General features: G+C 36.3%; 1 protein-coding gene across 1 annotated transcript in view; it reads right to left on the reverse strand.

Annotated features, from left to right (window-relative positions):
- KIAA1468 (KIAA1468 ortholog) overlaps positions 1–26,864 on the reverse strand; it is a gene marked incomplete at its 5' end in the record, with an annotated part of 43,420 nt that overhangs the window by 11,014 nt on the left and 5,542 nt on the right. The window contains 14 exons of the mRNA XM_009874238.1: positions 2,696–2,795; positions 3,391–3,497; positions 4,464–4,543; positions 4,996–5,044; positions 5,466–5,589; positions 6,144–6,300; positions 7,224–7,371; positions 8,193–8,357; positions 8,987–9,127; positions 9,910–9,981; positions 12,834–12,924; positions 16,170–16,282; positions 24,553–24,648; positions 25,037–25,112. Of these exons, the coding sequence (XP_009872540.1) occupies positions 2,696–2,795; positions 3,391–3,497; positions 4,464–4,543; positions 4,996–5,044; positions 5,466–5,589; positions 6,144–6,300; positions 7,224–7,371; positions 8,193–8,357; positions 8,987–9,127; positions 9,910–9,981; positions 12,834–12,924; positions 16,170–16,282; positions 24,553–24,648; positions 25,037–25,112 (1,519 nt within the window). The remainder of the gene's footprint in view (positions 1–2,695; positions 2,796–3,390; positions 3,498–4,463; positions 4,544–4,995; positions 5,045–5,465; positions 5,590–6,143; positions 6,301–7,223; positions 7,372–8,192; positions 8,358–8,986; positions 9,128–9,909; positions 9,982–12,833; positions 12,925–16,169; positions 16,283–24,552; positions 24,649–25,036; positions 25,113–26,864) is intronic.

Below are 26,864 nucleotides of genomic sequence, written 5' to 3' on the forward strand. Positions count from 1 at the left end.
TCTGAATATAAAGCTAAGTAAATTCAGTAAGATTGGAAGGAACCCGACTTTCCAGAAGCCTTCTGTACAAAGCAGTATTTTTTATTAAGCAATATTTGTGTATGTGTGTGCATGGATGCATGCACTGAACGTATTTTGGACTTACAGATAATAACCAGAGAAGGAAGAATGGGAAGAGAACTGTTAAGCTGTGTCAGAACGTGTGTCTTATTGCTGCAAAGCACCTCGGAGAGGGAAAGCTGCAACTTCCTATGCCTTTTATTCAGAAAGTATTACAAATGTCAGTTCAACTACTATATTTTAACATCAATCTGTCACGATTATTTTCAATATCTTAAAGGGCTGATGTGCTGAGCTTGTGTGCTACTCTTCAAAGAGCTGTTAAGGACACTGGTCGCTCTTTGACTATGATGCTTACTCTCTATATATACAAATTTACCAATTTTCCCATTGATTAAAATAGACAATGTTTACTATTAACAAAGAGGGACTTGGTTTTGTGTTTTTTTTTTAAACTAATCTTGATTTTGAGAAGAGCTTAGAGGTAATACAGTGCTTTGAAAAAAATGCTTGGGATCCGAGTAATTAGGAAACAACTTATGATCTCAGCTCCATAACTATGTGGGCTGCCACACTTACAATTCCGGTAAAGCACCGTAAACAGCATCGCTCTGTCTTACAGAAACTAAAACATGCTTTATAATTCAAGAGTCCTTCTCAAGATGAGTGTTCCTAGCCTGAAGCCCAAACAGACCAACAAAGCATCTAACTCAGCTACGACCTTCATGTTCAAACAAGCAGCAATCAAATCTGTTTGCACCCACATTCCAAAGGGAAACTACTGACTGAAAACATGAACACAGAAGCAACAGAAACAGCTGGATGGGCAAAGCCATGTAGCAGCACATAAGGTTATGGAAAGACAGACAACATAAATCTTCATCCTGTTTTGATTCCTCTAGATCAATGTGGAAGCAGGACCTCTACAGTTCTCACAGAGCCGTCCCACAGGCAACACGCTCTTGATCTTGTCACCTGATAGCCAGGCTTTGCCATTCAGCAGCTTCCCAGATGTCAGAAATTCCTCGAATGAGTGAATTTCGCAAAAGTGAAGCCAACTATTGCCCTCCCTTCACACAGGTGACTTCCCAAATTTACATATTGCCCTGTAGAAATATGTTATATTATATGCTATGAACAAAGTGGCAATATGATACTAACCTTAAGTGAGAAGAGTGTGTGATACAAAATTGCCTATGCTTTAGTTAAATTTGAAGTATACCAGGAAACAAGCAGTCAAACCCCCCCCCCTCCTGTTTAAAAATAATCAACATGTAGTTGAATTCGAAAAGAAACTGCAACCAAGACAACAGTCTGTTGTTACTGGGGTCTTTCACATGTTTGGCTAATGCTTTTAAAAAAAAAAAAAGGTAAAGTATAAGCAATATAAAATATAAGCAATACTTTTGTTAAGCTTAAAAACAAACAAACAAAAAACACCCAACCAATCAACTCAAAAATATTTTGCAGGTGGCCAAAAATTGCTATCTCCTTTTTAAAGGGAGGAAAAAAAAATGAGGACAGGGTTGGCTGTCTCAGGATATATCTGAAAGAGGTTGTTTAGTGCTTGATCTTCAAATGACTGGAAGAGTTAAAGTAAAGAAAGGTGATGGTTATATATTAAACACTCTTTTGTCTGAGACAGACTTGAGATTTGGTTTGTGGTTTTTTGTTTTGTTTTTTTCTTCAGATGGGTACAGGGTGGCAGGTTCAGCTAGAAGTCCACTGCAAAGCTATCCAAACGAGTCAAATATGGAAGAAACACAAAAGAAAAACAAAGAAACCCCCCCAAACAAACCACCTGTGAAAGTGTGATTAAAAATATGTCTAACACAGGGAAGAAAAAAAAAGTTTTTGTTCAGCAATTGGAGTGCGTCCTGGAGGTTTTGTATATGCCTTTTTAAATTCACACTTGATGAAAATAAGGCATGATATAGATATAAAAGCAAATTAGTCAGTTAAATGTAACAGTCTTTATCCCAAACAAATTTATAGATTTTAAGGAAAAGATGAAGCTGCCACTATGTGGCAAGCAAAGCAACAGCAAATTATTGTATTTTTTATCAAAAAATATGAAATTGGTTAGATGTATGTTTTTACATACAACAATCTGGCACCAATGGAAACTACTTTGAATTACAGTGCCAGTGCAATGTAAGGGTAAACAAAGTATTTAAAACCAGTAAGTTGTGAATTTGGCTATTGATGATGTGTGGAATAGCAAAAGCCAACGTTGAAACTCAGAGATACTTGTTTATGCTTACCTACAGACCTAAGGAACCCATTTGACAAGGTGTTTAGCTCTGGTTTAAACACGAGTTTAGCAACGAAACGTGTTCTCAGCACTGGAAACTGATTTTCAGCATGCAATAATCAGAATGCAGCAATGAAGTCAGTAGCAGATCCAAACACATACAGAGTTACGACAGAAAGACCCTGCAAGTGGCCAATGGCAAATTGCTTAATGAAAGACGCGCTGCTGAACAGAGAACAGATAGAGAAACAACGGCACGATGACTTCCTGCTCCATCACACAGTACACAACCTAAGTCATCTGTAATTTTTAAGAACGTAGCAACACTATCTGAATCACTGTTTTTAAAAAGGTGTAAAAAAAACTTTGGGTAACACTTACCTCAAACATTCTAGCAGCTGTGCATCGAACCAGAGCAGAAGTATGGACAACTCCATACCACAAGACAGTTAACAGCAGCTCATGATAAGCTGGGTTTGCACTAAAAGAGAACAGTTGGTCAATGAAAAAAAACCCAAAACCCAAATACTCCCAAACCCTGGATGTGTTCTTCACCTACAAAATGTAGGTCTCCGCAATCCACTGTTCAGCAAATCTAAAACTCCAGCATTTTTCCTTTCTGAAGTACATGTAACATTGATCTCCTTCTGAAGGAGATGCAACATGTTGCTGTCTAGAAAATATGTTGCACTTTGAAGCTCATTTTTTAATAAAAAGCATTAAGAACGTAATTTTCAATAAATTACAACACTGAACTGAATGCAAATACATTATCTAGAATACATCATAATAATAATGGAAAATGCAAAATTAATTTCCATTTTGTTCTCCATGACTTGATTTTTTATTGTTTTGGTTGGTTTTTTTTGTGTTTTCACACTTCAGAAATTTTTAACCACTATATTTTTAATCCAGAGATTAGAAGTTTACATTTTGTGAAGCACCAAGGGAAAAAGCAAGTATAGCCTTTATTCACCTGAAGCATCACAGTTATTAAAATTACAGCTAAATTAGCAGCTTTTAATAAAAACTTCTAACGTATTTAGATCTAGCAAACCCCAAGGTGTATTCTTTACCCCAGTTCCACAAAAGAAGCTTTCAGGCTATCGAGGGGAGCATGTGAGAGTGAAAGCATGGTCATTACATCTTCTAAGAATTCAACTAACAGCTTGCGGTCTTCTTCCTGAAAGAGCAGAGTACAACGTTGAATAGTAGAAATACCGCTGCAATTGCAAAGACTAGATTTAGTCTTTAACAATCTTCTTATGAACTTAAAAAAAGTCGTATAAGAACAAGACCCTTTCAAAGCAAACACAAGAATAGACAAAGCACATACTTGTGCATAAACATTTAGACATGGTTCTGGTAGAGTTAGATAATGGTTGGACTTGATGATCTTAAACTGTCTTTTCCAAACAAAATGATTCTATGATTCTATAAATTATCCAAACTGTTTTATTAAAGAAACTTCTAAGAAGAGTACTTAGGCACTTCCATTGCTCCTGACAGTTTGTGATTGTTCGCAATCCACTAAACATTTGTGAGATGAAGTATTTATCTTTTCTTCCAAGCTATGTATATGCCACTTCATAACTGCTGGCTACTGGAAGATTAGGTAATATTATTTGTGGAGTGTTTATTTTAGTACTAGGTAACGTTAAAATATTAAGAGTCCACCTATGGCCAAAATTGTGATTTACCTGCTTACCTGTTTCAGTAAATTTTGCAAAAATTATGTTTGCAGAGGTCACAGTTAAATGGCCAAGAACCCACTTATAGAATAACTTTAATATTTCTGATAGGTGCAGATGGCAGCTGTCGACATCTAAGAGTTAGCAGCGGTGAGGTGAAGACACCAGATATCATTTTAAGATTTACTGACTTCAGGTTTTACCACTGATCACAGAATGTTAGGGGTTGGAAGGGACCTTGAAAGATCATCTAGTTCAAACCTCAACCTAAATGTAGTAGACAATCCAGCAAGAAAATTTTGCTTTCAAGAGTGTTTATAGCTATCTACTTATCTATCCTCAAAAAATAAAAGCACTGTCAGTTTTAAAGAAAACAGTAAGTTGTTTGGGTTTTTTTTGTAGAAGGCTTTTTTCATATTATTAAACTTTTAACAAAGAAACAGAAAAAAAACGTCTACCTGAATATAGCATGTAAGGACCCCTGTTGCATAGATGGGAACTGTGGCTTTTGTCAGCACTCCGTTACCTGCTGTAGAATCTAGTGAAACACAGTGAAGAATTTAGGTTTTTTATATATAATACACACACAGGTGTGTGTGTGTATATATATATATATGTGTGTGTGTGTGCGCGTATATACATGTGTGTAATATATATACACACACATATATATAACAGACTTATATGTGCATATTATATTCACTTTTTAATATCTATGTGCATGACTTTATATATAGGCATCTATATACGAATGCACATGTTAGAAAGACGCTTAAGTGGTATTTGGATTTGAGATTTTATTTGGACTTTACACACACACTCTCTACAACTTCAGAGAGTTCAATTCAGGTTAAGATTGGATTTTCAACATTTTAGAAAAACAACAAATTTAAGAACTGTAGTCTGACAATGTTATTTGAACAGACAGATGTTTTTTTCCCAGGTGTGGTTAAGATAAATTTTTATTCATTTAAGTAACAAGTTACGTACCTATGTTTTCCTCAGACAGTCTTAAGATTTCCTGGAACTGTGGTTTTACCTATAGAATGGATGATGAAACCCATGTAAGAAAACCTGTTACCAGTGTCAATTAACTTAATTTTCTCCTAAGAATAAAAAACAAGAAGAAAAAACACAAAACAGAAAAAGGACATTTTGAAGGTACAGAAAGAGAAAAACCTCTAAAAAGTATAGCCAGCTTTTACAAAAACTGAAAGTATGGCATAAGATGGTAAAAATGTCTATTGAGTACCCACATAGCGGTAGCAGTACTTAGAAATCAAAAGGATGCAAATAGAGATTTAAAAATAGCAGGTTTAGATGTACTTATGGAAAAGCATGAGTGTGGCATGCAAATATGAACGGTCACATAAAGAGTGCTTATTTAGACACAACACAAATATGGAGAATATATACTATCAAGGTACTCTGTGTGTAGAACATTTAAGGTAATACCCTACCTTAGTGTTTGTAAAAATTTTCCCAAATGTCCTACAAAGTCTCCAGAAAAATCTAGAGAACTCATGGACACAGGCAGTTGATGCTACATTGATCTTGCCAACTATTTCTATAAGCTGTGGTAGCCTGAAAATCAGGAAACAAAAGGCTATTAATCACTACTCTCATCTTTTGTTTCTCTACAGTTGTATTAGTACAGATTTACTGCTTATATTAATAAATATATACACGCACACAGCGCTATTGGTTCTAATAAAATTACCTACACATTTCATGCAATTCCTGACCCTTGAAGAAAGCAAGGATGTAAGTGCCTGAAGTTTGACCTATATTTTCAAACATGTTACTCCAGAAGAGTGCATTTCATGAGATATTCAGGATACAACAATCTTTGCTTCAGTAGAAAACTGACTAGAGTAGTGCAAAGATGAAAGAAATTTTTGAGCAAGTAGTTACCTACATTCTGCTACATAGTTGGTATTTTCCAAATAAAATCAACGTCAACTCAGTACAAAAATTAAAACACCTAAAAAATGTTAATCTTTTCCTGTTCAATAATTCTTAAACACAATCATACTTAAAATTCTTATGTTTAATAATTGGTAAATGTAATCATGCTTAAGAAATATTAATTTTGACACATATTAAAATTAAGAACGATAAGGTACAAATTAACTCACAGTTGATTGACCACCCATAGCAAAGTCTCCCAGCCTGTGGTACCCTCATGTTCTAGCTGATAGTCATACAGCTGCAACAACACAGCTAACTGCTCGCGGCTTCCAATGATGATGGCCACATCCTGAAGAGGTGATACAGGTCGGGGAAATCTAGTGACTGTAACAGTGGAGAACAAACAATCATGAACAAAAGATGAAAATACCGTGGAGGTGAGGTCAGTAGAGAGTTAAAGTCTGGAACTCTTCATTGACTTCTGTGTAAGATTATCAAATTACTTTTCAAAAATCACTGAGTAAAAAATCCATCTCCGAAGAGAATGCAAAACCCTCACTTAGGAAGAGAAAACGTCACTACAAGGAGATGATGAAATTATTATTGCCACCATAGCTTCACCAAAGGCAAATCTCGCCTGACCAACCCAGTGGCCTTCTGCGATGGAGTGACTACATCAGTGGGCACGGGAACAGCTGAGGATGCTCTAGTTGGACTTCAATAAGGCTGCTGTGACATGGTCCCCCCACAACATCTTTCTCCCTTAACTGAAGAAATATGGATTTGATTGATAGTGGCTAAGGAATTGGCTAAATGGTCACATCCAGAGAGTACTGGCCAGCGACTCGATGTCCCAATGGATATCAGTGACAAGTGGTGCCCCTCGGGTCTGTCTTGGAACTGGGGCTGTTTAATATCTGCATCAATGACGCACACAGTGGGATTGAGTGCACCCTCAGCAAGTTTGCAGATGACACCAAGCTGCCATCCAGAGGGACTTGGAGAAGCTCAAGAAATGGGCTCAATGAGCCTCATGAAGTTGAACAAGGCCAAGTGCACGGTCCTTGCTCTGTACTTGCTGTATATGAAAATATAACATAAAGACAAGTGGACTAGAAAACAAGGTGTGGGGATATAAACTTAAATCATTACTGCACAGACAGGGTGCTATAAAAATCCAAAGTAAATGTGGACTGTGGATTATTTCCTGAAATTCTTCCTTTGCAGTTAATAGCCATTTGAGATTTGACACTGAATTATATTTATGTTTATAAAAGCTCCACCTATCATAAATGATAGTCATTTACCTTCTATTTGTGGTACTTCTCCCTGAAGTTTGGCCTTGCTTGTGAAAGGCGCATTCTGTAGCACCAGGGCAAACAGTGAAGGAATCAATGACTGCAGAGCAGAGAGATACATGTGGAGCTTATGTTCATCCAAGCCATGTTCTCCTTCCTGAAAGAAACCGGACATTTACTTAAAAGTTTTTGGTTTGGATGACCTATTGCTTAGACATGTGTTCCCTGGCAAGAGATAGACACATCTGTGATGAGCTTCTATACAGACATAGTAATTATACAGCAATTTATCCTAACCACAAGTTAACTTTGTGTCACCATCAAAATCCTCTTGTCACCCTTTAAATCACTCAGAAGATTCAAGTAATACAGCCTTTAACATTTAGTAATATGTCAATGAACATACTGATGTTCTCAAAGAACACTTTCCACCACATGTTGGAAATGTAAATCCTTCATCTCAGAGATCAGTGCATCTAAAAATGGAATGAACTAGTTGCCTGTACTATGAAAACAAGCATCTTGGTTAAGTGTGCTAGACTGCTATGAGATACCCTATTTTCCAGACCTTTCCAGGTATCTACAAATCACGTGTGCAGACAAACCAACTCATAATTGCAAACAACCTAACTAAACAATTCAATTCTACTTCATTTTTTTATTTTAATAAATATTGCACTTTATTAAAAACTACACTATATGACACTTAAAAATTAAATATAGGGAAAATGCACTCAGAATAACAGATATCATCTGGTCACAGCTCCAAAAGCAAGCATTTTATGAACTGCACTTGGATTACTGGGCTATAAAGTAAAAGTAAAACTTAGAGAGTTACAACAAGAATCTCCAGAAAATTTTCCTCCCGTAGAATGTTAAGTAGCAATTACTTACATGTTTGTATTTTTTTAAAAAGATGGAATATGCAATACAGATACAATGAAAATTCTCCAATGTAAAAATAGCTTCAACACATACCCTGAGCAATTTTTCAATTTTATTAAGTAGTGTAGGTATAAGATGGAACTGTAAGTTTCCCAGTTCTGTTGTCCAGGCAGCATAAGCAGGTAAAAATACCTGATGTGTTGCACTGACCACACGTTCTGAAGGGTCTCCTAAAGCTGAAAGCAGCAGCTCAAAGCCCTGGCAAAAGACAATAAAGAATCTAATTAACTTCCTAAAATTTATGCTAAAGTTTCCCACACAAAACATGCAGACTAGAAAGAGATTATTATCTATTTTTTAAAACACTACAGTAAGTAGTGGAGGTCTTTCAACAGATATTCCCATCACATCTGCAAAGGTAAACACTAGGTGGTTCAGTGATCCTGCTAGTATTTCTCTACAGTCAAGTTATGAAAATCATAATCAACATTTTTCCATTCTGCCTTCAGAAATTTGAAACAGGATCAGAAGTCCATTTTCACTTATCTGAAGCATTATTAGGTAGTATTAAGTTGAACTACCAGTAGCCTTTGCTGTAGTAGACAAATCTCTGTTAGGAAGTCATGATACCAAATTGGCTAATAGTATCTGGTGGGCAACAAGGTGGCATGTTCTCAAAGGCAAATTATTGAAGGCTTCTAATGGCACTTCTAAGTATATGTTTTCTTTTTGGTCTTGGTAATACAATAAAGTCAACATTCATATAAAGTATCATTTTTTTTGCATCTGAAAACATTTAGTCAAAATACATGAAACTACACATCCCTCTGTTAATGAAATAACTATACAAGACTTTGTATACTTGCACAATCCAAATCAAATGATACCTGTTGATATTTGTCTGGATCATCAATGTATCCCATAATGATGCCAAGGCTTTTAATCACAGCTTCTCGTACCAGGTCCGCCTTATCTTCCATTAGCATTTGCTGCAGCATGGAAAGTACTAATGAACTACGAATTTCCTTCTGTTTGTAAACAAAAAAACCACACACTTGTTAAATCTGATGAAACAATACATGTGGGCTTACATCAATTTTTATAAATAATTTGCACTTTTATTAGTGCTTACAACTAAAATCCTTTCTTTCAACCATACACCCTTTTATTAACATTGCACATTATTTTCACAACAGAGGAATTAATATAAAGTGTCAGTAGCTTCATTAGAGAGGCTAAGCTATGAAGCACAGAATTCAGGTCCTCTAATTCATATGGAACCAAAAATAACTACCATCACAAAACTACTACAGACCTAGTCTTAAAACAGAATCTTTAATCACTGCATTGCTAAATTGGAGAAGAGGGTTTTTAATCTGGGTTATTTTCCTTTCTTTGAAGCTTCGAATTCTAGTTCACCACTGACTTAATTTTCCTGCTGCTTCTGCCTGGCAGCACTCTTCATGTAACATTCCCCAGTGTCTGAAGAACTCTACTTTGGCTGTCAATTATTTTTTCAGAGATTATTTCCTTAAGCAGTCCTGAAGTAAAGATTTTTTTTTTTCAGAACATACTGTTTTTAAAGACGTTTTATAGCCAGAATGACCTGTATTCCTTTATAATAAGCTATCTCCTCCTAAACGTGATTTATTGAATCTCACAAGTGATACAGAGTAGAAGAGAGTGTGACTGTCTATGCATAACATATACGCTTGGAAATATCGAATATGATAAAGGATGTTTACATTATGCAGTAGATTTTCACCCTGCTTTCACTAGTAAAGTACTTGGAGTCAGTATTGATACTTACTGGAAGGTAAGGTGCTAGCGCTCCACAGGATTCTGCTACCAGTAGTCGTCTCTCTGGGTATTTGTGGTTGATCTGGTAAAGAGCAACAGAATGGCTATTTGCTTTGCAGTAACCAGTATTCAAAATACGGTCAGAATGAACTGCAAAGGAGGGAAACAGCTGCACCTCTTAAATAAACATTGACTGTGCCTGTAGACGTTGCATATGAGTATTAGGCAGCACCAAATGTTTCCACTAAGGCATAAAGGCAAGGCAGATACAACTTCCTCTAGTTGTCCTATAAACTAGCTTGTAGTAAAAAATTAATCAGAGAAGTATGTATGTATATGTAGCAAAAGGAAGGGTGGAAGACAGCGTACAGACTGCTGTACTCTAAAGAATATGAATAACTTCTGAGCTGACATGTTATAAAATGCTGCCTTGTTTAGCCCGTTAGGAATGTTTCTGTAAGAACTTCACAAGTGCCCTCTAGTGCTCCAAGCCAACCAGCGCAGCAGAGCTACTGAGGTCAAAAGACAACACACATACTAAACCAAAAAGTACTTGCATGCTATTGAAGTTTTGCTCTCAAGTCCAGAATAAACATGTCACGCCTCTAAAATGTGACTGCAAACAGTTCATATTCCCAAGAATCTCTTGATCCTGTGCTGTCTCCCCTTTCTGCTCAACAGCTGTTTGAAAATTCTGCCTTAAAATTTAATAGTGACACTTCAGAACCAAGTCTGCATCCTGGTGGAGTCAACTTTAATGGACGGTGTAATGGCTGTACAAGGACACGTGATATGTTTCAATATACTTTGTGAATACAAATTTTATAGTAAAATGGTCAGAGGGAACGTGAATAGTTTGATCCCATCAGATAAAATAGGATATGCATGTGGTGCAACTGTTTACTTCTCTCTTGCTATGCAGTGTATAGCCTTGGTAAGACAACCCTGGTAAGGCACCTGTTATCTTTTTTGGAAGTATGGAGATTCCACAGATGAAGAACATGAAAGGCAAAAACCAGCCTGTTTTAATACCTATAGTATGTTTGACTTATGTGCCATCCTTCCAAATAAATTCCCTACTGGTAACAGAGATACATTTTGCCTCCTAGACCTCTGCCTCCTGAGGGAAACAACAAAGGGTAGTTTCAACTGGTTTAGGTGGACTGGCAAGGCAATATCAATAACAGCCCTGACCTCGCAAAGACATATCGACACACTGAAAAAAAAAAAAGACTGACATTTCCACAAGATTATTAAGCCCTTGGAAACCTAAACATAACTGTAAAATGTTTATCAGCATTTATTTTCCTTTTGTCTTTAATAAGCAGTTGTACAATTTTGGAAACCAATTAACTGTCACTACTTCTGAAGGAACTTTAAGCATTCAGAGAGAATTCAAAGATGAGCCAGCTACCAAATTCTGCCTGTGAAGTGCAGGTAGAGAGATCACAAAGACTAGCCTGATAAGTCCTTTGAGGACCTAGTCCTTTGCATCTGTAAATAGATTTTGGTTGGAGGCCAACTGCACAAATGCTTTAATGATTAAAGCACCTACTGAGAAAAAGGTAGAAAATAGTACGTCCTTTTGAGTTCCTTCTACAAATTCATTCTGTTTAATGATTAAAGCACCTATTGAGAAAAAGGTAGAAAATAGTATGTCCTTTTGAGTTCCTTCTACAAATTCATTCTTGTGACAGTGAGATTCAGCTGGTAGTTTGCTGGAGAAAATAATGACCTGGTTTCAGTACTGCAAACAAAGTCTGGCAAACGGCATGAAATAAATGCATGATGACATACGGCTTGGCAGCCTGGTAGGTTGTACTGTTACAATTGGACTTGTTTCTATTTTGCATCAGCAATTAGCAAGAAACTGGCATGATGAAGATGGCTCTTACTGAGGTGAGGCTGTTGTTTTTTTTTTAACAATGTTTAAATTTCACATGAAGGACCTAAGAAAATAAAACGTGGTTTATTTTCTTACTGCCACGAGTCCCTCATTTAATGGATATGTCAGCCACACATATAAGCACAAATGCTACTTATAATACATAATTCTGCTGTCAGAAAGTATTAAGACTGCTCAAGCTTGTATTTAGTGAAATACAGATGGCTGTGTTATGCAAGAAACAGTAGACAATTATCAGTGGAGAAAGACTGTGCCATCAAAGCAAGTATTACAACTCTGTCATGGCTTAGTTATTCACTGTCTTTTAGGCAACGATGAACTCGCTGTTCTTCATTATGGTAGGAAAACACCAGGCATTTTCACCTGAATTCAGTTTGTTCTGGTTTTACGCCTCAGATGGAACAGTAAGGGCATTTCAGTTTGGTTTTACAGTTATTTCTATTAATTTAAACTATCGTGGAAAAGTTCACTGTGATTCTAGAAGTCACGTGTAAACTTCAGGCTGATCTTTCAAGTGTAAAACGGTGCCTATCTAGAGGAGACTCATTTCTGACTACTTTTTTCTTTAATTTTCTGTATAATAATTTAAACTAGTTGAAGTGTGGACACTGCCTCAGGGACTTAATGCAGTATAAAAATCAGTAAATTAAATCTTTGAATAAAAATAGATTTCCCACAGTCTGGAAATTACAGTACAAATTATAAAGGCACCTATTTTGCAATACATTAGGCAACACTGATGATGAAATGTGCATATCTACATTTCAGTACAAGAAACACATGCAGGTAACTAGAATCTCCAGGTAGTCTTTGACAAATTTTCTGCTTCTGAGTTCTCTTTAATGTTATATAAAAGTATATACAATGAGGACAAAGAACATCCAGATATCTTTCTGAAAAAAAATACTTTGAATTGCCATTCATTTAAAAACAAATCCAAATCAACCTCCTGCTCGAACAAATAAGTTAGAAATTCAGAAATGTTGAGTTTTTAAGTTTCCATTGTAAAGCACAAAATAATCAGTTACCTGTTCCCAACACTGTGGTAAAAGCTCAGCTTCTACACGTGTTGGTCCAACATGTCGAGCAAAAGCCACACACCCCATCAGTATCATCTGTCTGAAAACATAAATGTAAAGCTTTAATCTACTTATGAAGTTCTATAATACATATATATATGTATTATATATTCTTTAAGTTAGGAAAAGCAGATGCTGTCAGGTAATAGGCAATTGTCTACAGTCAAAATTTCACACCAAACTGACTGACTGACTTGCTACATCTTAAAACAAAAGCCAGTATTGTCCCTGCTCACTGCAGGGAGGGGGTGGACTAAATGACCTTTACTGGTCCCTTCTAATCCAAACTATTCTATCTTGTTTTCTGTTTAATAAGCCTTTTTCAGCAAGTTGCAGATCCCAAAATCCACAAATCAAAGCCTGAGAATTTCTGATTTCCCAATGTCTGAGAATCTGTGACTATATCTCTCATTCATTTCTTATTACTGAACACTATGATTCATCATGCAGTAAAAGGATCTAAATACTATCATACTATGAGTATTTTGCAAAGTACACATACTGCTTTTATTTAGAGGCACTCTTGAGATTTAATGAACTGCATTCAAAACCAGTAACTTAATTCTGTTGTGACATGGTTTTGCAACATTCTAACATGTCAGTTACTGTCATGTTTCTCAAATTACTGAACTTCATTCATCAGAATTCTTCTAAAGTCCAATACAAAAAGTGAAGTAATTAATGAGTAATATCTAAAAAACACTAGAGTCATTTGTATTTATATCCTTGCACTTTTAAACTTTCCTAAAAGTTTGCAAGAAAATCAACAATTTTCATAGACACACAGATATACTCAAAATTTCAGTAACACCATACTTCGCTGTTATTTGTGATATTTTAATTTCTATTTAATGAGTATTTTCTTGCTTAGATTTATTACTTCTAACTATTTATCCTGTTAATAGGACTGGCATGACACCGACTTTGCATACAATTCAGCAGTTTATTTACTTTTAGTGCCTACATCAATAATTCAATAACAAGTTTTAAATGGTAACGTGGACATTAGACCCCAATTTTATCATCTTCGTAGTAACACTAGGACACCACTGTGAATATGCTCATTATTCCTTTGTGGGAAGCCAGAATTAATTTCTTACCATTTTAGTGTCACCTCTGAAATGTAAATATAAAATATTTAAATAAAAAATTTAAATATTAAATATTACTGCAAGTAAGTCCTTAATGTTGAAAGGCAGAGATTCTGCTGGTTATTTCTTAACCAGTTATACAATACACTTCATCAAAAAAGACTCATTCATTTTCAGAATATCTTTCAGGCCTCCCTTGCGTGATGTTTTGAAAAGTTGCGTAGTACATTAATGAGCAGAGCTTTGAGGATAAAACTGGCCATGTTGAATACAGTGTTAGTATACAAGATTATGGCAATACGCTGTATCTGCATGCACCAAAAAGCCTCTCTCGTGGGCAAGAAGTATAATACAGGTTTTCTACGTAATTGTTAACATACTTTACAAGGTCGAGTATTTAAAGTAAACCACTTATTTTAATGGGTTCATTACTAGAAAATGCAATGCCACACTTCAGCCTCTTGCATTTAACAGATTTTAAAAAAAGCAACTTCTTACCAACTACTACCTTAACATATAATGTAGGCATGTACAACACAGCAGAAAAAAACATACAAAACAATTAATACCACTGTTCTGGTGACTTAAACTAAACGTCTTTGATTACTTCATAGTGCACAATATTAAACTTATTTAGATAAAAGCAAGCATGCATAATACACTTCAATACAAATATATAAGTAGAAAAAACTAATAGAAAATAGTTATTCAGAATTTCAATCCAATTTGTAACCAGAATCTCTTTTATTTGATGGAATTTTACTCTTCCATCTTTAAGCCACCTTCAAAAGAAAACATAATTTTTATGTGTTGTGAATGTATATTATGTATATGTATTTTCTCCTGGAAGTTATAGCAGGATATTCTTCCCAAATTTCTGATGAAAATGATTTCTTTTTAGATGTAAATCTCTAAGTCACAACAAAGAATCAAAAACTTCAAGGAAAAAGAAGCTTGGATTTTCTTCTTTCTTAGCTGCTGAAAAAGACACACCTAACTGCAGCTGAACAGGCAAATGAAAAAATCTACTTGACAGGTCACCAATACTGTGGCAAATTAACTAGAAGAGACTACACGATATAACTTCCTTCCTCCTCCCCCAAACACAAAATTTTAGACTTTCAATCTGCATGGGAAATCCAGAATATTTTAGATAATGGTAGGCATTTCAGAAGCAGATTTCTAATGAATCTGAAGTAGAATAAAGATTGCACCTTGTTATTTCAATCTGTACAGTACCACTGTGCTTTTTATTTATTTAAGCATTTTTGGTCTCCAAAGCCATTTCTTTCAGTTGTACCGCATCTCTAAATTTTATCACGGGAACAACTTGGAAAGACATTAGAACACTTCCGTTTCAGAGAATTTCCAGAAGAAATCCTTTCCACTTATTTCATAAAGCCTATTTTGTTTGAAGACAGACTAGAGCAACAATGGATACAGACACTTTACCAAACATCTCTAATGAAAATGATAGAAATGCTACAGATCAAATGTGAAAAATCTTTCCAGTTAGAGAAGGAAGCATACCAGCTAGCGTACTGTCTTTCAACCTTAAGGATACTCTTATGAAGACTGGTACAAAGTCAGATTTCCTGTGCACTGAGGAAGAACCAAGTTTATAACACAAAATTAAAAAATACACTTTGTTTCAAAGTCTTAACCACAAAAAACCCAAAGCTCTTAACACTTGTCAGAACTAAATAACTGCTTCAGTCTTCTGAATTTTTTATTGCTACCATAGTACTAAACTGTATGTAGGAAGAGCACTAATTTTTCATGCTATTGTCCCTAAACATGTTAATTAACTTACAAACATACAGATGCTAAGATACACTAAGACAGCAGTTTAAAGAGTTGTTTTGATTTCTCTTTGTCAACTTTTGGTAAAAATTATGACCTTTAAAGCTCATTTTAAAAAGGCGTTTCAGTTCAACTTTAAACGAAAAAGGAGCTGAAACGTTACACTGCAGCTTACCAATCACATTCTTGCATTTCAGTAACTAGTAAGTACAGGTCATAGAAATTAAAAGTCCTGAAGTCCACATAAATCTGTCAACACTATACAAGCAAAATATCACCTTAAGTGAAACTTGGTTAAAATCATCCAATAATAGCCAGTTTCTATTAGTTCTGCTTCTTTAACAGAGAAAAAAGTTCCCTCTTGTCCCGCAACGTACAAACGCAAACACACCTTTGCTCATCATCTGGTCGTTTGATCAAATTGAACAGTATGTGTAGAAGCTGATCTCTCTCTTTGGGTTCAGGATGGAGGCAGGCTGTACACAGTATGAGTGGGATCAGTTCCTAAAATGTTGTGGGTGGGGAAAACCAAACAAAGTAAAAACATTTTGGGCATACATTCATCCATGTCAAAAGAAACTAAGAAGATAAATCTAACCACATAACATCAGAACATTTAGAGAAGGTGTTTTAGAGTCTTGATCTCTTATTAAGTGACCTGAAAGAAGTGAAAGTCTACAAAAGTTAGAATTTTTTCCCTGCTAGGAAGGATCAGGGGAGAACAGCACATAAAACAAAAAGCTCTGCAAAGGTTACGATTACCACATGCACATCACCTGTAAGCAGAATTTGAGGATAATCATGGCTGAAATTATCTCCACTGCCTATGGAACTGAAGAAAACTGCACAGACAGCTATGGAATAAAGCTCCTATAGACAAAGCTATTTCTAATGCCATGGAGTTAAAGATTAAAATTTCCATTAAGCATGCACACAGTTTTGTGAACCAGTTCAAACACTGAAAAACAGACGTTGGTAAAGGTGACTGCAGACAGATACCCTCTAATTTCTGTCAAGAACTCTAAGAATTTTTTGAAGGTTTGTTGGTTGTGGTTTGGTGCTTTGTTTTTTTTTCCAATAGAGACAATATCTGAAGCTAAATTTAGTTTTTAAACTAATTCAATTCTCTTAAGGAGCAGACTACCAAAAAAACACTGTGTAAAACATGAACTGAAAGAAAACATAAGGCTGTTCACAATAGTGAAGACCTCCTCCATCCCCTTCAAAGCTCATGGTATTCATTCCCAGAAGAATCAAATATTTCTAAAATGTGGACTGGAAGTCCCTCTCCTTGACCTTGTTGACGTCAACCTGTATTCCAGCCAAACAGAAGCAGCACATCAGGAGGCTGAGGGAAAACAACAATACAAACCTAGGTGTCGGTGCAGAGAACTGGGGCCAGTAACCTGGACCATAGAATCACGGAATGTTCGGGGTTGGAAGGGACCTCTAGAGATCATCTAGTCCAACCCCCTGCCAGAGCAGGATCACCTAGGGCAGGTCACGCAGGAACGTGTCCAGGTGGGTTTTGAATGTCTCCAGAAACGACTTCACAACCTCTCTAGGCAGCCTGTGCCAGTGCTCCGTCACCCTCACAGGGAAAAAGTTTCTCCCCATGTTGAGGTGGAACTTCCGACGTTCTAACTTAAAACTCATTATTTCCTGTTCTATTGCTGGGCACCACAGAGAAGAGACTGTCCCCTTCCTCTTGACACCCACCCCTCAGATATTTCTATTCGTTAATAAGATCCCCTCTCAGCCGTCTCCTTTCAAGGCTAAACAGCCCCAGTTCTCTCAGTCTCTCTTCACAGGAGAGATGTTCAAGTCCCTTAATCATCCTCGTAGCTCTCCCTTGGACTCTCTCCAGTGGGTCTCTGTCTCTCTTGAACTGGGGAGCCCAAAACTGGACACAGTATTCCAGGTGAGGTCTCACCAGGGCAGAGAAGAGGGGGAGGAGAACCTCCCTAGAGCTGCTGGACACACTTTTCTTAATGCACCCCAGGATCCCATTGGCCTCTTGGCCACAAGGGGACGTTGCTGTTCCATGGACAACTCACTGGCCACTAGGACCCCAAGGTCTTTCTCCTTGGGGCTGCTTTCCAGCAGGACGACCCCTAATCTGTACTGGGGCCTGGTGTTATTCCTCCCCAGATGCAGGATTCTACACTTGTCCTTACTGAACTTTACGAGGTTCCCCTTTGACCAGCTCTCCAGCGTGCCCATTTAAAGTTCTGAGGAGGCAAGAGGCTTAACCTATTTGACCTTTTTTGTACTTCGCAGAACTATGTTCTCTCCTGGAAAACTATTTTAACTGAAAAAGATTTGAAAAAACATTATTAAAAACCCCACACCTTCCCACTATAAATACTACTTATATATTAAGCTACAAACTTTTAAATAGGAAATCAGATTGCAATTGGTAGACACACAACATAACTACTAACTTCACCATGAGGAATACGGCTCATGGAAAAACCTTTACATCAAAAACAAGCCTTGTGTTATTTTACAGAGATTTAATTTTCCAAAATCTACCTAAACTCACATTATCCAACTGCTCTTGCCATTACTGTTAAGCACTCCTTATAAAGAATATACCCTATGAAATAGGATACGTGTATCTTTTATAATCTGGAGGTTTTATTTCTTCTATTAAAACCATCACACTGACTTCACTCTCCTAGTATGTTTGAGCGCCTACTCAAATCTCATGTTTTCACTCAGAAGTCCTGCTAGATTTCAAAACAGATCCACGAGCTTTGTAATGAAAGAAAAACAGCTCCAAACATTCACCTAGGTACTACTGCCTTGTGTGCAAAAGGCTAATGAGCAACCTAACACCATAGGCATGGGGCAGATACAAGGCTAGTTCTTTACCTTGCAGAAAGCTGGTTATTATAGCTGTTGCAATTAGCTGTATTTTCTTGTCCATTGGTCACATTCTTTCATGTATACTATGAGAGAAGAGAGTGTTCTCTGCATCGCTGCATCAGTGCTTCTACAGCTCCTTCTACTAAGGGGAGTGGAGAAACAGTGAGTAGTCTTTAACAGTGTTGTATGTGCTCCCTAGAGACTTTGGTAAGGAAAGTAAAACTGGAGATAAAACGGACTTCCTGTGGGACAAGAACAAAACTACTCTCATAAATGGACAAAAGAGGTCAAGTGAAGTCTCCCAAAGGCTTAAAAGGGGAGAAATTCTTCTCAGGATATCCAGGATTATTAAGAACAAAAAACAACCTACAGGCAAGTTCAAGCTCATTGCTTCCTGTTTCTAAGGGCCTTCCCTTACATGCTCAAAAAAAGCAGATTAAGTGCTGTAGAAAGTGGCGATTTTCCAGTAAGACACAATAATACTAGCATTTGACTTTTAAATTCAACATTCATAATATTGTTACAGAAATTACATATAATTATCAAGGAGAGGACTTCCAGCGCCATCTGAAACCCTGCCTTCCTTGGGAAGGAATACCACTTGTGCTGCCAACCATAGAGCAAGATCATACGTTTTATTAAAAAAAACCCCCTCAAAACCCACCATCCACCAAACAACCACCCTCCCTCTATTTAATTTAGGAACCTTCTTAAACATCCTGTTCATCCCCAAGTCCCTCTTTTCCCTTTTGCCTCTAACTTAGGGAAACTGATGAATTCACGCTGGTGTTGGTCACCAGTACCAGAAGTGACTTTCAGAGCTGCGATACTGTTTTCCCACGAGATGCCAAGCAGACTGCCACTATCATGTTGGCACTTGCAACCTGATGAAAGAAAACATCATGTGTCAGAGGTCTCACCTCTACTAGTGAAGAGGCAAGTTTGTATGTGACGCTACCCAGATGTACAACAGGGAAAAAAATGTTAATTTGTTTTTACTGTGAGATCAGCTACATACAGGTAAATGACAGACAAGGCTGATCTAACAGGACAACTGAAATGGCCCATATCTTCTCCCCATTCTACTTCTGCCCTTGTAGGTCTCTCCAAATAAAATCTCGCATTTTTTGACCATATTACCTTTGGACAACTTCCCCCTAACTCAAAACAACATGATTCGTTACCTTTGAACAGGATTCACTATCTGAGCCGATTCAAGTTCTCGATAAAGACAAAGTGTACATGGGCACATGAAGCAGCTCTTCATAGTAAATGGTATCACCTTGGCTATGTTCAAAACTGTTCCTTCTACATATCAAAAGTATTACAACAAAATATTAAAGTTGGAAGGTTTTTTAAATGCATCCTATAGCAAATATTTCTCTATTTTACTGACACTTTTCGTACAAGGTAGTGAGGAATTTTCTATACAAGTTGTTGCCTCCATCATAAATTTTTTTTTTTAATGTTCTGAACAAGTCTTCTACATCTTAGTTTTTTTTCACTAATTAGCATCTCTTTCTTAAGAGTATTCATAAACAAAAGAATAATACTAATTAAATTTATTCTTTAGAATAAAGTGTCAAGACTGGTTACTTCAATAGCTTAGGATAGACATCACTTATTATTTCAAATAATAATGTAATAATATGGCAAACAGGTGACAACATTATATATAAACCAGGATGACATTATGATCAATTTCATAAATGTGTCCCTTTTAATCTCTTCTAAAAGTCAATGCTTATCTTGTGAACCCATCCTATGTTAAGATTCTTCTGCAACTCAGCCTTTGACAATCATTAAATAAAATAATTTTATCTGCAGCAACTGAAATAGCTGCAGGTGCTAAAAAAATACTGACACAGAGTCTCTTGTGCAAGGAAATATTTGAATTTCAGTATTCACCTTTTTAGTTTTAAAATGAAAAGGTATTTAATCATAGGATTAATACAAGACTCAGAACTTTGTGCCACTCATTAATATTAAAATTACAACTCTAATTAAATTTCATGGAATAAGACTATTATTTCAGGATCCAAATTAAGCCTCTTGGTAGATCCCAAAGGAATGCTTTTATATAAGAATCAATGCAGATATGGGTGTGAAAAAAGTCATACTTTGTTTATATCTGCTGTTTATTTGGAAACCCGCATATAAAACTACTGTGATAAAACCAGTAACAACTGGCAATTCAATTCATAAATTCAATTCAGAGGAAAAAAACCTAATGGACTGAACTGAAAAAATGGTTCTCTCTCTCTCATGTGTGGGATGCAACCTCACTCCAAAACAAATAAGCTCCCCAAACTGAAACCAACACCCCACATAAACCAGAAGAGGACTAGTAGTGGTCAACACTATCCCTATTTTTCAGAAAACATAATCTATAGAAGGCTATCACAATCTAAGTTTCATAGAGTAACAGAAAGGATGTTAATTGTTCATTTACATTCTTCTATTTTCTCCTATTCTGTGAAACAGGAACAGTCAGTTAGAACTCCATACTTGTGTACCCTTATCCATATCCAACCAAAATGACATCTGCTTGTCACAACCACTGCCAAGCTCTGACACAGCATTTTTTTTCCATGTTTTAATGAAGTGTGAGGCTGAGATGAAAATCTGTAACAAGATATTCAGCTCTACTGTGTTTTAAGTGACATCTACCTACAAGAAACACCAGAGAAGAAAGTGCCTCAGTGATGTCTATGTGCAGTTACTACACAATAACGTGAATGGCTTTGAACTTACAGCATTACTTTCCTCAGCAGAGTGAAGAATGGCACCCAGTTTGCAGACTCGACATTATCCTTCCTTCAATTTTACAAAGATTTTAAAAGCAAAACTTGATTCATAACATATCCAACTCTATACAAATGTTACTAACTAAATGTGGTGCACCTTTAATTAACTATTATTATATTGATTTTGCTAAGTTTGCATAACACAAAAGTTACAGAGACTAACTCTGGAACAACAGGTGAGATGAAAACTATAAATAACTAAGGAAAAGTGCTTCTTGATTAAGAACAAGATCCTGATAATAAGCCAGGAAGTTGACTCTGGCCCAAACTGGGCTAAAGGACTACATAATGCAGAGTGTGGAAGTTATATGTACAAATGAGGTTACTTCTGTTACCTGGTAAAAAGATGCTGAATTCTTACATCATATAAAGGGTGAGAAATGAACATTGCACTGATTAATTATCACAAAAGTTTTAAAAGATTGTTCTTCTCCAATTGCAGTTTAGTCAAAGGAATTATTTTATGGTATACCTCATGACAAGTAGAAGGAAGCTGATTTTTTTTTTGATCTGAAATGTTTTCTGAAGTGGTAAAAACACAACTGAGGAAGCAGATTCCAGTGCACATGAAATTTTATGAACAAGCTGCTCATCAGTTTCATCACAGACTGTATACAAAGTCAAAGGGCTTTTTTATCAAAGAATAGGTTTTCAGCATCTTGTAACTGTTCATTTCAGTTACTGTTTGGTCTGTAGTATCTCCTTGGTGAGTGTATTCACATACTAACCTAAACATTGACATACATGCTTTCAAGCAGTTAAGATAACCTAGACACTTAGGATTAAAAAAATAATTTTATATATCAATATATGGAATTTTTAATGACTATAAATTCCTTTCAAGCAATTATTTTCTATTATGCATTATTGATTTTACCTGGCTGAACTGCTAGAAACAACTAAAATGATTTCCTCATCCACGCTACTCAATAACTGTATTTTTCCTTGTTCCTTATCTTCCATCTCAACCTAAACTATAGACATTGAAGAACAAAGCTCTACCAATACACAAAAGTAACATAACTAATTTCAGAAATGCATTAGACATTCACACACTAACTGGTCACTCAGATGCCAACTGTAATGTTTACTGGATCACTTATTACTAAACCAGGCAGGCTGCCTCTAATCTTAAAGAGAGTTAAAAGCATTGGTGAAACAGCTTCTGCATCTCTGCTAAAGGGCGATACCTGCTGAGAGAGTTTCAATGTCCACAAACCCAGTGTCTCCAAAATGAAAATGTCTTGCACAACATCTTTAGCTTAATATTTTGCAACCAATTACAACATGACAGATGCTTTAAAGGAGGAAGACAGGTGCTTCAGGGAGGCACCACAAAGTTATATTTAATTCTCATGTCTAACACACCAACAGTGTAAGATCTTAAATACTACCACTGCATGTTTTCAGAGTAGACTGGTGATCACTTTGCATTATGACCTGAACCCGTTAGATATCTTTCTCAAATTAGTCATCTTCCTGTAAAATGTGACGATTGTTTTTGGACAAGACCTTGTTGAAGAAAGCCTTGCTGAAGAAAGCCTAATTCTAACATTAGCTTTTTGGTAAGACATATTAATAAACACTAACAGATGGTCTACCCACGTTTTCCTTCAAATTCCACGCCTACCTCCGAAAGAACATTACAACAGTTAGAGCAAAAGGGTGGTAACTAAGAAAAGTTAGTTTTAAAGCACATTTCAATTCTTGGAACAGTTATCATCCAATGCAATCCAGTTACACAATTCTCACTTGTGGCTTTTTCAAACAAATTGAAAAAGATACTTCGGTTAAGACAAAAATACATGTCATCAAATGCAACTTCAACTGTGAAAGCAAGAAATAACCTAAAAAGTCACAAAATATTAAATGCATTACACAGATTATGCTACAAGCTCTGAAAAAAAGACAAAATACCACATCCTGTCAAGCAGAGGGAAGGAAAGGAAAAAATAAGAAATCAGAAATTAAGCACTGATCCAGGAACATTCATAGAATTATTTCAAAATACTATTAACAGAACCATTTTGCACATCCAGTTAACAGCCCCACATCCTCAGAAAAAAAAAAAAACAACAACAAAACACAACACCTTGAGACTCTGAAAACGTGGTACATCTCAAACTCACCATGCCAACTGCTAGTAAGTACTTGTATGTTACAAAATTTTATTATAGGATCAGTACAAATTTCTTCAGGATTTTTCAAAGCCTTAAAACGAACTTATGCAAAACACACTACTAACTCTACCATACTGTAGGTCCTCTTAACAAGGACTAAAACTTACTCAACAAGCTATGCCACTTCAAACTTCTATTTCGGTGTCATCTATAAGGCCATTGAATTTATTTGATTTATTTTGTTATTTTTATTTTCTACACATTTGGTAATGTGCAATATTTACAACAAAGCAATACAAATCCAGTAATTTATATTTTTTTTGATCTTCGATCATGGCCTTCTTCTACAATGTACTGTATGAAAAATTATGCAAAATGTCATCTTCATTTACATTTAAAATAAATGTTATGTTTTCATAATTTCATCCAGCTTCATATTAAATTTAAGGTAAATATATAATTGAGATTACTGCTTTTCTTATGCAGTGGTGTTTTTGATGAACCTTATCTTGGCTGATACACAGAGCTTCTAGAGAAAGACAGTAAAATAATTTTTTTGTTGAGGTACATGGTACCGCAAAAAGAACCTGAACATTAATCCTTATTAAAATTGATAAAATGAACCACATTTCATGTTTGAACTTATATCCTTCACTCTTCCTAACACATGTTAACTGTGGTCTTCTCTAACAAAAAACATCTGTGCTACCACAAACAGATGGACCTACAGTAACATTTAGTCTTGCTGAATGCTAACGGGTGCCTTAAGCAAAGGAGGTGGTATGAGGATCCCGTGCAGGTTTACTGAACTCACCTGACAGAGGTGTAAAACCATTTTCTAGGAGCAGAGATGCATGCACAAAAGTAAGAACATGATTGCAAGTAACAGACTGTCATGAAATTAGAGACAAAATCTTCAAAATGAACAAGAAAACATCTTAGTAAAACTAAAATATAAAATTTCAGGGTTCCTCACCTCTCGTTTTGCAAGAAGCACATTAGGAACTATATGAGGCAGGCAGCGTCCCAACATTAACATGACACTTTTTTCACTGTCTGCAATCCGAGATACCTAGAAAAGAGGGAGTTGTTTGTTTTTTTGAAATGAAGCGCAGGAACAGAAAAATATCCTTTCAAAGGAATAAAGAGAATTGCAGCAAGCTGATTGCCTACCAGAAAACATTAATTTACTCACATACGTTAAGTCATACGTTTTTGATCTAAAAGTAACTTCAAAGGCATGAATCCACTTGCACAGACTCAAAACTTCCCTGTAATTACATATCTGTCACCAGGTTTCATATTTAAGCTAAAATCTGAAAGCATACCCTTGTTTCTTAGGTTTCATGCACATAAGCTTCTCCATATATATTAGTAAGTCTTGTTTCGAAGCAATTATTGCTTAACTACAGCTGCCATGCAGAAAAAAGGATCTACTTTAAGTCAAAGGTGAAATATACCTCTGATCCCAAACGGCTGTCTGCTGACATCCGACAGAAAGACAGAAGTGCTTGATGGAAAGCTGGTGACAATTTCCTGAAATATCACCAAAAAGGAAAGGGGGGTGTGGGGGAGAAACACAAATCAGAAAAGTGACTGAAGAACAAGTTCTTTCACGCTGATTTAACTCACTAGGTAAAGTGAAATTCAGAAAGCATGTTTTAAGTGAAGCATACTGCACACAGTCTTGTTTAAAATTGTCTTTGACTTTTAGGGTGCTTACTTTACAGTAGGAGAAGTGGCTGTCCTAGTTACATTTATCAAAGTTAGAAGCAACATCTTTCAAACTGCTGCACAGACAAAAATAGGACTAAATCATGAAGAAAAGGAAGGTTTAGCAATACAAGGGGAAGCATACAATTACGCAAACCGGAGAGGAGGGGCAGAAATCACAAGAAAGTATTTTTGCTTAATGCTTTGATTCTGCACATTGCATAAAAACATTTGAGGAGTCAGCCACTTAAAAGCTTCAGGATTAAATAGAGGTTGCTCAACTGCCACTTTGGATTCAGGTGTATAGCAAGAACCTCAAAAATAACTTTAAATTGCTGCCTAATCCCCAATGTAGATGTGTATCTATAGGTAAGTCCTGCCTCTTGGCTATGCAGAAAGCCTTAAGCATACATATAAAACCCTGATAAGAGTCTCAAAACAACCTTCTCTAAGAGGGATAATTGGGCAGAAATGTTCTCAGAAAACAGTTACTGGACTGACCATTACATAAAACAGGCAAGCAAGACCAGCAGCCTATTTTTTCCCAGTAATGACAACTCCCTCTGCCTTATCTGAGGCCTGTATTTAGATCCCAATCATCTCCTGTGCTTAAAGAGGAAAAAGAACATTCGTTTTCCAAAACAGGCACAGAGAGCATCTCACCCTATATCATCATCTGCTGCTTGAATCCTCTAATAATACTACGAGTTTAAGGGAGGAAGCAATTCCTATTTCTTATGTGGAAAGCAGTATAATCTTTCAACTTTTAAAAATGCTCTTTTGTGCCACCTGATTGCACAAAATCCTAGGCATGTTTAAATATGTGTATAGACATATATATTTTTATCTAATAGATTCAAACATCACACTGTCTATATAGTAAAACCAAAATAATTTATCGTTTTCTAACAAAAACCCCACCACATTAAAAATCTAATTTCCTATTTACAATTGTTTAAACTAATCCAGCAGGATATGGATAAATATACCAGAGTAGCTTTCCTCTTCTGATTATTTACAAAATATGCTAAGAAAGAGTTTATGATTATTGCTTAAAATCCAGTTTATTTCTTGAAAATATGGTTTTTTAAAACACATTCTAAATTTTAAAGACCTAAGTTCTGTTTAATTCCAATCACATTGGTTTTGTGCAAGGGTTCACTTTTTTAAAGTTACTAAACAACTCAGCTGGCGAGATGTAAAGGACTTGTGTTTAACAACGCGAGTCCTTATCCTGTAAAAGTATTCTCGAGTGACAGACTTATAGGGTCTGCTATGGACTTGAAGGTTTGTTTCCACTGGGAGAACAGGAGCAAGTTTTGCAAAGCAGCAGCTTAACATTAAGAGCGCGGCAGGGCCTTGGCCAGCCCTTTGCCAGGCTGCCCTTCATGGAATCACAGAACAATTCATGTTGGAAAAGACCCTTGGGATCATCGAGTCCAACCATTGACCCTACACTACAAGTTCACCCCTAAACCATATGACCCAACACCACATCTAAGCAACACCTGAACACATCCAGGGATGGCGACTCAACCACCTCCCGAGGCAGTCTATTCCAGTTTCTGACCCCCC

The sequence above is a fragment of the Apaloderma vittatum genome, unplaced genomic scaffold (assembly GCF_000703405.1).
Source record: "Apaloderma vittatum isolate BGI_N311 unplaced genomic scaffold, ASM70340v1 scaffold4138, whole genome shotgun sequence".
Classification (NCBI taxonomy): domain Eukaryota; kingdom Metazoa; phylum Chordata; class Aves; order Trogoniformes; family Trogonidae; genus Apaloderma; species Apaloderma vittatum.